The sequence below is a fragment of the Cupressus sempervirens genome, chromosome 6, assembly GCF_028749045.1.
Source record: "Cupressus sempervirens isolate cs-2001-9-10 chromosome 6, ASM2874904v1, whole genome shotgun sequence".
NCBI lineage: Eukaryota > Viridiplantae > Streptophyta > Pinopsida > Cupressales > Cupressaceae > Cupressus > Cupressus sempervirens.
In genome coordinates, this window is record NC_143123.1 from 714,133,966 (window position 1) to 714,150,569 (window position 16,604).

At 33.4% G+C, this 16,604-nt stretch overlaps 2 protein-coding genes across 4 annotated transcripts; one reads left to right on the plus strand and one right to left on the minus strand.

Moving 5' to 3' along the window:
- Positions 1-2,818: 2,818 nt before the first annotated feature.
- LOC149554279 (putative 2-carboxy-D-arabinitol-1-phosphatase) lies at positions 2,819-10,729 on the minus strand. 3 transcript variants are annotated; one of them, XR_016353442.1, is made up of 4 exons: positions 8,120-8,646; positions 3,498-3,714; positions 3,258-3,375; positions 2,819-3,157 (listed from the first exon to the last, which is right to left on the minus strand). XR_016353442.1 is itself a non-coding variant. In XM_089789986.1 (4 exons), the coding sequence occupies exons 1-3, from the start codon at positions 10,722-10,724 to the stop codon at positions 3,313-3,315; spliced, it is 447 nt and encodes a 148-aa protein (XP_089646112.1). In that variant the 5' UTR covers positions 10,725-10,729; the 3' UTR covers positions 2,819-3,157; positions 3,258-3,312. The 3 variants fall into 3 exon arrangements, 2 of the variants coding, with proteins under 2 accessions (XP_089646112.1, XP_089646113.1); XM_089789986.1 differs by lacking the exon at positions 8,120-8,646 and adding an exon at positions 10,545-10,729 and having other exon boundaries at positions 3,258-3,362; XM_089789987.1 differs by lacking the exon at positions 8,120-8,646 and adding an exon at positions 10,545-10,729.
- A 633-nt stretch (positions 10,730-11,362) lies between these two features.
- LOC149554280 (putative EG45-like domain containing protein 1) lies at positions 11,363-16,039 on the plus strand. Its single transcript, XM_089790497.1, has 2 exons — positions 11,363-11,447; positions 15,741-16,039. The coding sequence occupies exons 1-2, from the start codon at positions 11,363-11,365 to the stop codon at positions 16,037-16,039; spliced, it is 384 nt and encodes a 127-aa protein (XP_089646623.1).
- The last annotated feature ends 565 nt before the right edge of the window (positions 16,040-16,604 follow it).

Sequence of the window (16,604 nt, forward strand, 5' to 3'; positions counted from 1 at the left end):
TGCTCCATGTCTTTTGCATGTGTTGTTTTTCTGGTATGCAAATATTTGTTTTTGATTGAGAAATATCTGTACATAGACTTAGATGGATACTTCGTTGAATATATTTTAGAAGATTGTATTTTAATATGAATAAGATTGAATAAGAAATCAAACAAATACGATAATCTATTGGATAATTGAAATCAGGCTTGAGATTTAAAAGATAATCGTTATCCTTTTTCAATAGATTTTAAGAACAAAAAAAATTAATTTGGGGAAAAGTTTGAAATAAAAAGAAAATTTTTAATTAGAAAATTGAATGGTTAAATTTGGTTTTCCTATCAATGTAATAATGTACATGTTATTAAAAAATATATGCATATATTTAAAAAGATTTTGGAAAGAAAAGTTTTATTAGTTTTGTTAAACTTTATATAAATTAAAATTTATAACACATAATTATAAAATTTTAAAAAGTATATATTATAAGTAAGTTTCTTTATAAAAAATATATATATAAAAATTAAATTTGTATGGGGTTTGTTCCCCCCCACCTGCGACGTACAGCCATCGGCAGTCTTTGCTGGCGCAAGTACTGCGCAGACGAGCTGCCACTAGTACATTTCAGACCATTTTTCGACCATTATTGGTTGAAAATTCGACCCAATTTTCAACCAAACTTCGACCAACTTCGACCAACCCATTGGTCGGAATTTTTCCGATCAAAATTTCGACCAACCCATTGGTCGGAATTTTTTCGGTCGAAATTTCGACCAACCTTCTGGTTCGTTGAAATTTCAACCAATACGTTGGTCGAAAAACCTCCATAGCCATGGTGCAAGTTCTGCCAGGAATTGGTTGAAATTTTGACCAATGAAGGTCAAAAATTTCGACCAATAAAGGTAGAAATTTTGACCAATGAAGGTCAAAAATTTCGACCAATGAAGGTCAAAAATTTCGACCAATAAAGGTAGAAATTTTGAACAATGAAGGTCAAAAATTTTGACCAATGAAGGTAGAAATTTCGACCAATGAAGGTCAAAAATTTTGAACAATGAAGGTAGAAATTTCGACCAATGAAGGTAGAAATTTCGACCAATGAAGGTAGAAATTTCTACCAACAGGTAGGTGTAAAATTTTTTTCAGGCATTCTATAAAACAGTCACATGCCTTGCATATGATATGACATTTTGCATGCATCTTGCAATCTCTCATCCCGCTGATGATGGATTATGGAGAGTGATCTGAAACCATGATGCTAAAAAACACACACAATCAAATCCAAAATGAACTTGCATTACAAATGGATTGTGGAAATCTGATATTGTTAATTTTGCATGCATGTCTACTAGGACAAATATATGTTTAAGTTGTGATTGTCCTGGTAGACATGCATGCAATTTTACCAATATCAAATTTCCACAATCCATTTGTAGTGCAAGTTCATTTTGGATTTGATTGTGTGTTTTTTAGCATCATGGTTTCAGATCACTCTACGTAATCCATCATTAGCCGGATGAGAGAGATTGCAGGATGCATGCAAAATGTCATATCATACGCAAGGCATGTGAACTGTTTTATAGAATGCCTGAAAAACACTGACAGTAACTAATATGAAAAATATATAATTAGTTATATGATTGAGACAAATCATGTACCAGTGAGTTGGTCAAAATTTCGACTAGATAAATTTTGACCAATGGGTTGGTCAAATTTGGTCTAAAATTTAATCAATGAAGGTCAAAAAATGAACCCAAATGCACTAGTGCAAGTATGCTCGCCAAGTTGACTCTTTGAGTTCGATCATCAAGTCACCCCACCAAAGTGCCTCATCAAGGTCAGTCTTTAGGTCCGCTCATCGAGCTTGCTCACCAAGTCAGCTCGCCATGTCATGTCTCTAAGTGGCCTCGCTAAGTCGGCTCGCCAACTTGCCCCACCAAGTTGCCACTTTAAGCCCACTCACCATGTTAGATCGCCAGGCCGACTCCCCAAGTCAGCTCGCCAAGCTAACAATTGAAGTACGCTCACCAAGTCTGCCCCCTAGGCCAACTCTCCAGGTCAGCTCACCAAGTCACCCCCACCCAGTCACCTCAACGAGTTGACTCATTAAGTCAGCTCACGAAGTCGACTCACCCTGTGGTTTTACCACCTTGCCCCACTCTGCTCCAATATGGTAGAAGCAGAATTATTTTCCTTGCTTTTGGTTCAAAAGTCATCTTTATATTGGATCATAGCAGGCCAAATCAAAATCTTGCATCAACAAAATATTTGTCTATTTAATCTATCTTCCCTTTAGGTTTTTCTTTATTTTATTTTGAGTTTTTGATTCTTGATTCCAAACCAAGGAGCTCGCCATCTCATTTCCAAAAAAAGGGTCTGCTAATGGCCAAGGCTCAAAATGTTTCAGTCGAGCTTTTCCTTTCAGTTTCCACATTTAAGACCTTGTAGCCTGAAGATACAAACTAGATTTCAGATCCAATGGAATTCAAAACTAGATTTTATAATAAAAAATTAGCTCCATTAGGTTTTCAAAACCAAAGCGTCACTTATTCAACCTCTGGGCTTCAAAGCATCCAAGACTCCCAAAAGTCAAGCTGAATATCCAAATTTACCTCATTTTTTTCTCTAAATTTGGATGGTATAAATAGCTCACTTAGAGTTGAGCTTCATGTTCTTCTTGAGTCCATTTTCATCATACAATTAGCTTATATTCTCCTCTAGGTTTCAAATTTTTCAATTGGGTCCAAATTTCCAATATGAATTAGATTCTAAGGAAGTCCACATCACTAGGATCACTTTATGTTCTTAATTAGACTCCAAGTTTCTGGCAACACAAAGCTAAGTTGAATAGCATTATAACATTCATTAGATTATCATGTTAACAATGCCACTTTAAGTGTTTTAAGATTCCAATCACTCAAATAATACCCATTTAAGTGTCTCAAGATTCTAATCACTCAAATGTTGTAATAAAGCTTGATTGAATAAACTGATTTCCTCCATCATCTCAAAATTTTTAAAAAACTAAATCCTTCAATAAAGCAACCTAAACCAAATTAAAAAATTTGCTCAGATATCTAACACAATGATCCATTACCAATGATGCTTGGTATGATATCTAACACAATGATGCCACAATTTCTCTGTAGAAGCATCTTGAAATATTCAGGACCAGGACCTAAACAATACAATGTTCAAATAAAAATATCTATTACATATCTTTATGCTGCAGAAAAAAGACATGAAAATAATTTTGGAAATATAAAATAAACTCTTACCTATTGCAGTTGCAACTAAAGCTTAATATATTTTGAAGAGGAATATGGAGATCCATTACCAATGATTCTTGGTATGATATCTAACACACTGATGCCACAATTGCTCTGCAGAAGCATCCTGAAATATTCAGGACCAAGACATAAACAATACAACATCGAAACAAAAATATCTATTACATAGCTTTATGCAGCATAAAAAAGACACGAAAATACTTTTGGCAATAGAAAATAACCTCTTACCTATTGCAGTTGCAACTAAAGCTTGATTCACGACATTGTGAAGAACTACAAGTATTGACTGGTCTTTGTGGCTTAGAATTTTTGTCAAGCAGGTTTTTTCCTCTCCCCACAGTTCTATTACAGGATAATGCCCATCAACAACAAAATTTGCAGCATCCTTCTGCCATTGACTATATGCCTCTCCATATCTTTTTTCCCCTTCAAGATTTAATAACCCCTGTGACACAATGAAAGACATGAAAGATTATGCATATATGCTTAAAATATAATCCTTAAAAGATAGTTCCATTATTTATTCAACCTTTCTGATATTCATAATGTTCATTTTCTACTACATAATTAATCTATATATTGTCAATGCTTATACTTACAACAAAATTTGTCAAACCTGTTATCATATAACAAAACAAATGTTCTAATCTGCTACACTGATTGAAAATATTTAAAAAATTTGTAAAGCATGTTCATCCAATACCCACAAATTCTTGCAAGGCCTCTGGAAGTGTGTTTTTGGTTGAAAACATTGTGTTTGACTTTAAGATTTTATATTATAAATATTCATCAAATTGCTATCCTACAAAAATATGGATGTTTCCTCGACATAATTCAACCACCAGACTGCTTTGCATTTGATGAGGAGCAAAGAACATCTACAAACCTGAAATGAATAAAGGTCAATTTCTCTCATGTCATATTCTGGCCATTTTCCAAGAGTCACAAATGATTTTCGTTATTCGCTTTGATTTGGCTAAAGGACTGACGTAAACATCAAGAAAACTTTTTGTGTCAATATTGTTTTAGTTCAGTTTCTAAACCATCGAATGATATATATAAGCTGCACTTATAAAGAAACAACAAGTGACAAAAACCCAGTGACAAAATTTGAAATTCACAACGTGTTGAATCTATCCACACATAAACATGTAATTTGTTTCTTACAGAATGTGAAAGATCAGAAAAGGAAGTTAAAAATTAGAAGAAGAAAAATAAGTAGCAATCTTTGAAACCCCTTGAAGACTTGATGATAGGCAACAATAATAATAAATAATAAAGCATAGTGAATTATAAGAAAATGATACATTGCTGCAGTCTATTGTAAGGAAGGTATAACGTCATGAGTTTGAGCACAATACAAATGTTTTCCTTGTATTGTAATTTTGAACTTTCTAGGGGTGGGTGTGAGAAGTGACTGCGATTGAGATGATGGAAGATACATTGCTTGAAGTTGTAATAGTTGAAGAGAAATTTCCATTAGCATCTATAAATACTAATGGTGAACACATGGACGAAGGAAAACTAAGTAGTGACTGCTATTGAGATGATGGAAGATGTTGCAAAGCACCATCAACATTTGGAATTTGAAAAGACTAATAGCACTATTGTTGCTCAGACAAAGATTGATGTTGATCATTAAATGAATGTTGCATCTTGTGCTGCAAAATTTGTTGTGGAGATGAGCTTTGTTGTAACTGTTGCTACAAAAGATGGCTTTGAGGTAATTGTTCTTGTAAATTCTGAGCCTGCTACTGAAGGATATTTTTTTGATGTTGAAAACCAACCTTGCTATTTGGGGACTTGCTCTACACTGAAACTGCTGAGACGGTTGTTGCTGCTGCTGAAACTGCAATAGGTGTTTTGAGGGATCAACACTCCTCATTTCCTGAATTGTTGCAGCAACCATTGCTTGGTAAACATTTAATTGCACCTCCAGTACAGAAGAATCAAATCTCTATTGCATCCAAGGATTCACACTCATTCCTAGAAAATTTAATGCCTGAAGAGTGTTCTCTCAGTTAGCTTTGGCATTGTTAGCAGGATGAACAAATTCATTGATCTTCAGTATAATTGCGGGCTATTCACCAGCTTCATGCATTAACTGCAAGTATATAAGGATAATGGTGGACAATAATTTCTGATTCTAGCAGATTCCAATCAATTGTTTGAAGCCCTGGGTCATTTTTCATGGAAATTATCATATGTGCAAATGTTAGGTTATAAACAAATTAAGAAAAATATCTCATCTAATGGGAAAAATCTAAGATCAGGTGACTTGAACATGTTCAAACTGATAGTTGGAACTGTACACAACATGAAATTGATTCGGTAGAAGAATCCTCCTCTGCATGGACAATGGTGGCATCATATAATATATATTCATTAGGTTTTATCTTTCTAGTGATATAAATTCATGGAAAATGTGGCGCCATTTGTACATAGTTAATATTGCTTTTATAGTTGGAACATTTGATTTTTGAATAAAACTGTCTAGCTTTTTTGAAAGATTTAAAACTGTATTATTCCTTGAGATCAGTTGTCTAAAATATAAAGAAGCCTGAATCACACACTAGGTCATTTTTACTGTAATAAAATTGTTTATTTCTTAGAGGTTTAATGTGTATTATTTCTTGGGGTCAGTTTCCTAAAATACAAAGAAGCGTGGATCACATGCAAATATGGGCATATTTTGGAGAATCTTGCGACTAAGAAAATCTGTGAGCTTGTGAATATGTTAAAAAGAAAAAGAAAACTACACAAAAGATTCAACTTATTCTCAAGATTTATTAGCAGGAACCTCCTTGTATGATTTTTGGTAACGTCTATCCATGTTTAGAAATGTGTGGTGCCATTGATAAATTTAAATATGAATATTGGGGTACTGTTTACTGGCCTGATGTGGAAGATTTATCAAGCCATGATTCACCTAATGTGAGCATGTAGAAAATATCTAGGTTGATGGTCCAATTTAATTGCATCGCTGTGAACAATGTGAGGATTAATAGGACTGTTTGAGAGATTAATCATAGCTTGGATGCTTCAACTGTAAAAAAAATTTAGGTTGTGGTCAAATTTAATTACATTTCTCTGAATAATGTGAGGATTGATAGGTTTTATCTGAGAGATGTATCATATCTTGGAAGCTCCAATCTTTAAAAGTTCCAAGAAATATGTAAAGAATGTGAAAATGAGAGTGTATGTGGCAAAATTGTGTGTTGGAGACAAATTAAATTATCCTATTGTGAAAAGAAGATGAAACTGGTACACATTTCAAGAAGACAGAGCAGTATGGCTTTACATAATATGTTTTCATAGAATACTAGTTGTTTAGGAAATAGTGCAATTTTTACCTGGAACAACCAAATCATCTAAATCCAAATTATCAGAATAGTCTAGCTCAAGGCCATCCGTGAGAGGATAAGAGCCATCAGAATCATTTCCATCTTGCTCAACAAGCTGGACTTGACCAGGGGGGGTGCACAAGGTGTTGAGAGGGAGAGACCACAGGAAAAACATTATTGGGGTTAGATGGCTGCTCAGAAGGATTGGAAATAACTGCAGGGGTTCTAGGAGAAGGCTCTGGATCCTCCTAAGCAGCAAATAATTGCTGGACTTCTTAAACCTAAAATTCCTTCTGGTGCCTAGTCTGGGAGCATTACAATCTACAATCTTGTTTCCTATCTTGTTGCAACAGAAGCACCTAAATGGGAGGCCTTCATAGTTGAGATATTGAGTCCAAGTACCTCAAGAAGAGTGGATCAAAACAAATGTTGAGCTGGCTTAGAAATGTTAAAAATAGCAACAAATCTAGTGTATATATTTTTGGGAGTTGCAGAAGAAGGATCCAGTTACAGGAAGGACCCTGTGATGAGCTCTACTGGCTCAACCTTATCCCTTGCTAAAAAGTGATCTTGTTAATTCTGGACTCAAGGAATATCATCAAACACTTTTCAGATGATCTTTAATATTGTAGGGTGCATGTTTCAGTCTCATTGTTCTTGCTTGGACTGATATCGAATATGCTTTAAGTACTTGCAAGTGATTAGTAAGATGTCTAAGCAACTAACTAATTTGCAAAAGCAATTCAGTTTTTATTTTCAGATGCATATATAGGACCTACACATGAAAATCTATGTTACCAATTCTGGTTCTGGTTCTGATGCTGGTGCGAGGTTCTGATGCGTGGATGCATGATTTTTTATTTATTTACAGATTTTGGATGTGTTTGGATATATTTATTTTTATTTTTTTAAAATATATATGGTCAGTAGCTGGACTAGCATGCCTACCTGGCTTTAATATGGGTGAGAATTCAGATTCCATAGCAATATTGAAAGCATCTGGACTAAGTTATTAGCTCATTTATATGTGAAGTGCTTAATGTTAGTTCCTCTAATATACCTAGAATTTTGCCTGTGATCAAAAGTGTTAAAGCATCCTGTATAAGTAGAATTTTTACATCTTTACTCAAGATCCAAGAAGGAAACCATTTCCTGCAAAAGAATTAGTTTTTCATATTATAGATATTATGATTTATCTTATTTTTGTAACCTCAATATGACAACACATAAACCCAACTATAACTTGTTAAATATGTTGGTAACTTGTTAAATCGGAACTCTTATTGGATCAAGATATTGTTTTTTAATGCTTATTGGATCAAGAGGGCATCAGTGCAAATGTGTGCCTACAGTAGCTAGACAATATCACAAACACTTGCCATGCAACTCTTAAGAGCTGGAAAAAATTTAATTTCATATACAAAATATATGCAAGTTCTTTTATGCACAAACATACTTGAAAGACAAGGTGTTCTTTTTTTTTGAAATTTGGAAATGCACATTTACCCAAGAATATGACAGCTGAAAGTGATCAATCAGCTCATCACTGGTTGCTCCACAACTAATCCCTACACCATTACAGCCGTATGTAGTGGTTATAAGAAAGAAATCAAATGCCAGATGATTTGGCCTATACACCCAACGCCAAAGCTGTAGCTGTTCACATGAAGCTTCAGATTGATAATATCTTAAAATCAGTCTTCAATAATGCTGCAAATTGCTGCTACTAGTCAGTCATTGCTAGAACTGCAATCACCACTTCTTTTGAAGCTCAAACCCTCTGGAAACTCTTTGATTCTTCACCAAATAACACAACTCGGACCTCTGTCTGAAGCCCACAAGCAAGCAATAATTCAACTGATCTTATAGTCTCAAAATTGTATGAGTACAGGAAAATTAATGTACTCCAATGCTAGAATTCACAGAAACCCTAGATTTCATGGTTCAAAGCCAATTGTCAATAGCATAATCTATTCAATTTCCTTCCTTTGGCTTTTATGGTTCCTCAATATGGTTTGTTCAGAAAGCTTCCACAATTAGTCACATTAATGACTTTATAAAATTTCTTTAAATTAACTTGATAAAAGAATTCTTACTTTGCCCACTAATTTCAATTAATCATTGAACATTGCAAATGTAGCCTATTTTGAGAGATTTTTAATTTGGTGTCTTTTTTGTGTTCTAAAATATGAATAACACGACATGAGTATTATTTTAGGGATAGTTTTACTAAGTGTGTTTGTATTCTTCCACAATCTGCCTATGATATAAATCTTCCAAAATTTATATGAGATGAACCATCTAAACTAGTCAAAGTTTGTAGCGTAAGCTTTCGGGTTTAAATCATACTTAAACCACATTTATATGTTGAAAAAACTCATTTAACACAAAAGTAAATGACTTTGACCTCAAGCATCAGGACTTTTTATACTTATGAATTGGAAGTAAACATCAAGATTTTTAAAATTTATCAAATGAAGTGTACATTATTTTGGGATTAAATTTTGTGCTAGACTTTAGTATCAATAATTTAAATTGTGCTTTGTGATCATTAGGATGAAAAGAGATAGTGAAATAATGTGATCTACTGAATCTTTTCATTTAGTGGCTTTAGGCTGAAAAGAGCTAGTAAAATAATGTGATCTATTGACTCATTTTATTTAGTGGATCTTTTAATCCTAGATCAAGAAGTATAATCTAAAATATTGATGCTAAAATCTCACAAACAATTGAATTCAGAAACAACATTCACTTCAACAAACATAATGTTTAAATTGAATTTGAATGTTTAGAATCTAACATGGATTGTGATCAATTCATCAATGTTGTTTATAGGTTGTAATGTAGGTGTGGAGAATACGGGAGTGTAGTTGTAAGGCCAATAGAAGGGCACGAGGAAGATGCTTGCATAGTTATGGCCCTTATCCGCTTGCCATGCATAGATATGAGCATTAGCCCAATAATGGAGGCTCTGTATTTTGATAAGAGTTTTCTTGTATATAGCTCCACTGATTTTCAGGAATATTTCTCTTGGGTGATTCACCAAAGGTTTACATTTGTTAGATCCTCTTCAATGCTATAACATTGATTAAGCTCAATTATTATCTTCTCTTTTGGATGGTAAAAAGTTGTGCATGGTGGAAGGATCAATGATGAGACATGATTTGATTGCTTTTATCTTTTATAGCCAATACATTTCATAAGTAAAAGTTTTTGCTTCATATCTAGAAGATAGGATGCAAGACTAAAGAGCTCTTCATCAATGAGGTAAAATTCCACCTATCCTAAAACAATATAGGCTTCAATTCTAGAAGGTCAAAGGCCAGAACACCTTCAGTGAAGAGAATGCATTGCTAAATGAAGGAAATGAAAAGATACCTTGTCAGATTTATCTAGAAACTAATCCCATATTAGAAAACGCTCAGTCAAGGCCATAGCATCTTTAAAAAGTCACTACAAACTTAACCTAAAAAGTCCAACTTTTTCCGCGAGAAATTTCTGGTTCTGACCTTTGATTTGTTGCATGAGATATAGGTTTTTCGAAAGAGTCCACCATTCAAGAGCTCTATTGTATATCTCATTTTTCAAGAGCCACTTTTGTTTCAATAGGATCTAATGACAATCGAAGGTAGTCGTGGAATCATGGTGGAAGTTAGCAGGGGAAAAAAGGTAGTCGACAATCAGATATGTCCAGTTTAATTTCAAAATGGTGATGGAACATATATTGGATTCATGTGGTTCATGATTATTAATACTTCTTTGACATTTTCAATGCTTCCACCCCATGAAGTAGTCAGGAATGATGGAATTAGGCCTACCCTGAATAAGTATTTAATTGAATTATAGTAGAAGCAATTTTATCTCTATCATAAACAAACCCTAATAACCCACTTTGATAAAATGAAAGCAATAAGCACAAACTATACATTACCTTATAATTCTTGATTATTCTGAGTTCATTTCTCACTGTCATGGGTGAATGGAAAATCTGAGCAATAAACACCATCACTAAATAAGAAATCCTTATCACCATTGCTATCGTTGATTCGCCTTTTATGACTTTCACAATTCTCCCTAGTGCAAAAATTGATCTCTTATAAAATGTGTACATTGATATGCCAATCTTCTATTTGGTTATGCAATTGATATTTGTGCCCGCATAAAACATGTAAAATAGGGATGAAAGATTGATATATTAATCATTCTATCATTTTTAACTCTAAAGATCATTCAACCTAGTATACAATATGTATATCAAAGGGGTGTATAAAATGTATTTTAAAAAAAAAAAAATTAGAATTAACGTTTTTAATTAGCTTATTTAAAGAAATCTATGGATTTGATTCTATCATATGATTTATGAATTATAATTTATAGATATATTCAACTTTTAACATTAAAAATTTATTAATGATTATCTATATTATTTTTATGATCTTATTAGAATATTAGAATGATATATACTAAATGATACCAAGCATTTTAACTCTCTTAGCATTAGATCTTTAAAATGTATTTACAATATCATTTTTATTAAATTTTTGCATCACCATCGACCAAACAAGGAGGGGTTGTCAAACTATTCGTGCAGCTCATCTACTTTGCATTGTGTGGGCTATAGCTCCAATTCTACCTCACATGGCCAAGGATGCATGGCAGCATATGCCATTTACACATTTCAAGGAAGATGGCTCAGCATCATAGTTTATTTTTGAAGCACAATGGCCAAGGATTAATGATGAATGGCTAATGCTGATGAAACCTAATGTTGAGTACTGGGAAAAAGTCCTTGAGATGAGAACAGAAGTAAACAAAGTCTTGGAGATGGCCAGAGGTGCAAGGCTAATAGGTGCAAGTTTAGATGCTAAGGTTTATTTATGTAGCTCTAATGTAAACCTACTTCGAAGATTCCATGAGATGTCTATGCGAGGTGATGACACAGACAAGTTACATAGGATTTTTATAACTTCTCAGGTTGAAGTTCTAGCTTCAATGGAACACGCATCTAGTACTGGTGTAGCTTACACTAGAATCTATTCTTCACCAAGAGTTGGTGAATTGTGGATTGGGGTATCTCATGCAGATGGTGCCAAATGCAAAAGATGTTGGATCTACTCTCAAGTAGTTGGCTCATTTGTGGATCATCCCACACTTTGTGAGCGATGTTACAAAGTGATCTCAATTATTGATTCAGCAAGTCCTAAAGTAGCTATGGTAGCCTAACAGTAATTTTATTATCTCAATCATTCATCTTTTGAAAATCTAAATCTTGCAACCATTAGTTTTAATAGCTCTATTTTCATTTTTAGATGTACTAGCTTTTTATAACATTCATTTTTTCTATACAATCTGCAGCGCCTTGCAACCTTCATGTGCTAATCTTGTAGTCTTTTGGCCTTTTTTCTTCTTCAAAAAGGTCTAAAAGACTCCACTCTATTGTTGACTAGGTGGATTCAAATTGATTGGGTTTCTTGATATAGAGAATCCAGAGGGAGGAGCTCAAATTCACCACTTTTGGTTGATACCCACATGCTGATCTGATCTATTCAAAGTGTACAGAGTTGAGAAAACTAAAACTTTGTAGGTAGTCATCAAGATTTATAAGTAGATTTCATGTTTTGTAGAGTTGAGATGTTTGTATTTGTAGGGGTTGGGTTCGGGTTTAAGTGTTGATTAGATATGAGCCTGACTTTGGGGTTAGTGGAATTGGTTTTGATATTAATTTGTAGGATCAGAAACATGGGCATGGAATTATGTAGAAGAAAGATTCAAACTTGTATAATTTTGTGTTTGGGAATTGATTTTAGTTTTTCATCTTTAGGCCACATGGTTGTGTTTCTTTCAAGCATCTAGTGCCTATGAGCAGCCAATTTTTGTATAACACATGTTCTAGGGTCTTCATGTTGGCTTGGAAGAGGCTTGTCCTTCTGGGGACTGCTTTAGAACTATAAGCTTATCATGCAATCAAGCTATGTTTGCTTGATGTATCATTCTTTTGTCTTTCTAAAAAGATTGTAGTAGTTTCTTTCCTCTTCCAAGAAGAAAACGTATAGCAGAGTGTAGAGTTTGCTATTGCTATATATATGTATTATGTTACAACATCCTGGTGTGTCTGGTGGTCTACTAGTATGTGAGCTACCTAACTCTTGTAGTAGAGCTGGGTGTAGGCACCACCAAACATAGTAGACCCTAATATGACATTTTTACTATCCATGATAACTTCAATTGGTATATATATTTAGATAATTCCTCAAAATATTGAGGATTTTGGATCATATTTCATGATATTTAGAATATATTTCAATATCTTTTGGATTATATTTCATGATACTTTTGATATCTTGAATTATATTTCAGGATATTTTGTATCATGCTCCATCAGACCAAGATAAGCAAGATGAATTTATATTGTTCATTTCAAAATAGTTCTGAGAAAAGAAAAAAAATTCATTGTAGGACTTTTGAAAAAAGAACACTAAGTAGTTTGAGAAGATGATATATATATGTTCTTCTGCCGTTTGAATGGACTTATTGATTCTTCTCTTTTCCTTCTTGGTATTGCTAATTGTTATGACTCTTGGAGGAAAAATAAAGTGTATGATTGATGCACATATGTATGTTTTCTTGTGCTACAAGGATGGGTTTATCAACAATGGGCAATCTTCATGCGTACCACTAGGGTTCAGGTTTCATCCAATGAATGAAGAACTTTTACACTATTATTTGAAGAAAAATGTGTCCTATGAGATCATTGACCTTGATGTTGATCTTAACAAGCTTGAACCTTGGGACCTCCATGGTATGGATTGATTTCTTCTTAATAGAATTTTCTTTAAGACTTGTTATCTTTGTGACTTTTTCCCCTAATTGTTATTTTGAAATGAACCAGAGAGATGCAAGATAGGTTCTTCTCCACAAAATGAGTGGTACTTTTTCAGTCATAAAGACAAGAAGTACCCAACAGGCACCTGCACAAATAGAGCAACAACTATAGGGTTTTGGAAGGCAACTGGCCATGATAAGGCCATTTATATGAACTTCAAGAGGATTGGAATGAGAAAGACCTTAGTCTTCTACACTAGGAGAGCCCCTCATGGCCAGAAAGCAGAATGGATTATGCATGAATATCGCCTTGAAGATAATGAGAATACCCAAATAAATGTATGTTCTACTGTTCTCTTCCCTTCATTTATGAAGCTTCTCTAGCTACATACTAAAAAAGATATCGTTTTCTGAAGTAGCTTAGCATAGTATGATCTACACTCGGTTATCACTTCAATCAACACTTTTCTTATGATTATAGATTCACATTGACTCAAAATTTATGAGGAAGAATTTACACTATGTCTTCTTGATTATTGATTCTTATCAGGAATGATTTACATGCACTACCTCACTTCTCATTGATTATTCATTTACATTAATATCTGATAAGAAATGATTTACATTATCTAACTTCTATCATTATCATTATTGATTCACCATACACAATTCTTATGAGGAATTATTTATACTATTTCTTCTTGATTAATGATTCATATCTTATTGGGAAAGATTTCTTATGGCCATTCTAGTAGCTTATATGATTTATGATATCTTATATTTTATGAGAGATATGATTTAGATTACATTTCTTATGGTTACTATTGATTCGTATTAATGATTTAACATATTTTATGAGAAATGATTTGCATTTTTTCATGACTATTGATTCATAAAATGTATTTTTTTAAACTAATTTACCCCAGCTTGTTATTGATCATTTTGTATGAAAAATGGTTTACATCACCTCATTTCTTATTGTTATTGATTCACACTGACTCATTCTATGAGAAGTGATTTAAGCTATAATGATTTCCATTTATCATATTTTGTGAGAATCATAGTTTACATTATTTCGTATTACTTATGATTATTAATATACACGAACTGAATGATTTACACTTTATTTGTTATGATTATTGATTGGTACTCATAAGAAATGATTTAGTCAATACTAACTCGTGTCTTATGATTTTCCAAAAATGCAATACGTAAAACAGATTTCAATGGAATCAAAATGAAAAATTGGAGCAGCCTTTAAACCCTCTAAAACCCCCATTAAAACTCGGGCATATCATTGAACCAACAACCCTTCTGAAGTCCAAATTTTCCTGGGGTATGAAATAACTCCAACAATTTTAGAAGCCAAATGTCCATTCAATCAATCTTGATCAAACCTTTAAACACCCATTCCCTCCACAAATCACAACAAGAACAATTTACTAAGAGGCATTTCTTTGCAAAGTCAAAAGCATTTATACAAATGGAAAACCTTAACCCCCATCGATTTCAAGCCCCATAATCAAAAATCCAAATCCCCAACCCAAAATGAAAAGAAGAAGGAAGAAAACACCTAAAAAATTTCCTAAACTAGTAACATAACTAAAAGATTAGAATCAGCAAAGTTTCCCAGTTAAAAGGTTCACCAAAATGTATAACAGAACTCACCTGAAGCAAACCATTAAGAGCCAATTCAAGAGCACGTGAACCAAAAATAGAGAAGTTGTGGGATGAGAAATAGTTGCAAACAAGAACACGGGGGATATTTTTACTCTTCACGATGGTCTCGCCTTATGCCGATGGAGATTTGCATATTGGGCATGCCTTGAACAAGATATTGAAAGATTTTATCAAAAAAATGCTCCCGCTCCTGCTCCTTGATGCCTATGCTCCTGCACGCTCCATGAAAATGAAACCCTTTTACTTGCACGCACAATGAAACAATGAAGAAACCTTTTAATTTTTTTCATATGTTAAGCTCGTGTTGGTCGAAATTTCAACCAACACGGGCATGGGTTTTTTAAAAAAATATTTTTCATTGCATATTCCGACCAATTTGACCCCATTTTAATAGATGGTCAAAAATTTTGGTCTTAAAATGGGGTCAAATGTACTAGTGTGATTTTGAAATGATGATATCAAAAATTGAGAGCTTACATTCTGATAATAAATCCATAGTGTGGGATTTGAAATGTCATGGGATCTTAAAATGAGAATGATAGACTTAGATATTGTAAAGATTTGGTAAGTAATTTAATCACTAGATTCATATTGGAATGTTTTGTGAAACAAAAATTGTTGGTAGCCTCAGAATGCTATGGGAATGATGAAAAGCAGTTTTCAGCTGGAAATCTGTTTGTAGCAGTGAGTGATGCAATTTGGGACAATGAAGCAGCTTGTGGGAGACAGTACAATGTCAGATGTCTCAGTGGTACAAATCAAATCTCACAAAATCCATGCTTAGACAACACCAATTCCACTGTTGTCAAGATACTCCATTACTGCTCTTCTAACTGCAATGGAACACTCCAACTCTCTGCTGATGCCTTCAGAGATATTGCTACTTCCACAATAGGGACAATCAATATTGAATATGATCAGTAAGTTTATATTTAACTTTTAATTTGGTCATTCTTCTTTAAAATAAGATGTGGGCCTATTTATTATTGACTAGTCTCCTCCCAATTCACCCAAATTAGAGTTGGGGGTTGGGTTATAGACATTTCAAACCTATAAAACAATAAAAGAAAACACTAATCTCCGACCTAGAATTCTCTCAAGTTGTTAAAATTGGTAGCTTTCAATGATTATTGACTTTGATGTGTTCTATTGTAGAGTATAATAACATCAAGTTCTATTACACAAGTGTTAGGAAACTCTTCTGTTTAAGGTTGCCATGAATTGGGGAATTAAAGGTCAGAAACATTGTGTAAAGAGAATTATTGTATAAGCATCTTATTTATTCCATTTTATGTATCACACAACTTCTGTAATAACATTAATATTGATTGTAGCCCATTCCAACATTATCACATTCATTGTGATTGTCTATTGTAAATGTTCCTTATCATTATATGTGGAATAGTGTAAACTGATTGTTGATATATATTTGATTAATCTTAATTTCCTCTAAAAAAATTATTTTGGAAGATGAAATAATAAAAGAATG

Coding starts and splice junctions, on each gene's coding strand:
- LOC149554279 (XM_089789986.1), bottom strand. CDS start 10,724: ATGTACACATTTTATAAGAGATCAATTTTTGCACTAGGGAGAATTGTG. Junction 3,715..10,544: donor GAATAATCAAGAATTATAAG/GTAATGTATAGT, acceptor ATTGTGTCACAG/GGGTTATTAAATCTTGAAGG. Junction 3,363..3,497: donor TTTAGTTGCAACTGCAATAG/GTAAGAGGTTAT, acceptor ATGCTTCTGCAG/AGCAATTGTGGCATCAGTGT.
- LOC149554280 (XM_089790497.1), top strand. CDS start 11,363: ATGCTGATGAAACCTAATGTTGAGTACTGGGAAAAAGTCCTTGAGATG. Junction 11,448..15,740: donor AGTCTTGGAGATGGCCAGAG/GTGCAAGGCTAA, acceptor AATTGTTGGTAG/CCTCAGAATGCTATGGGAAT.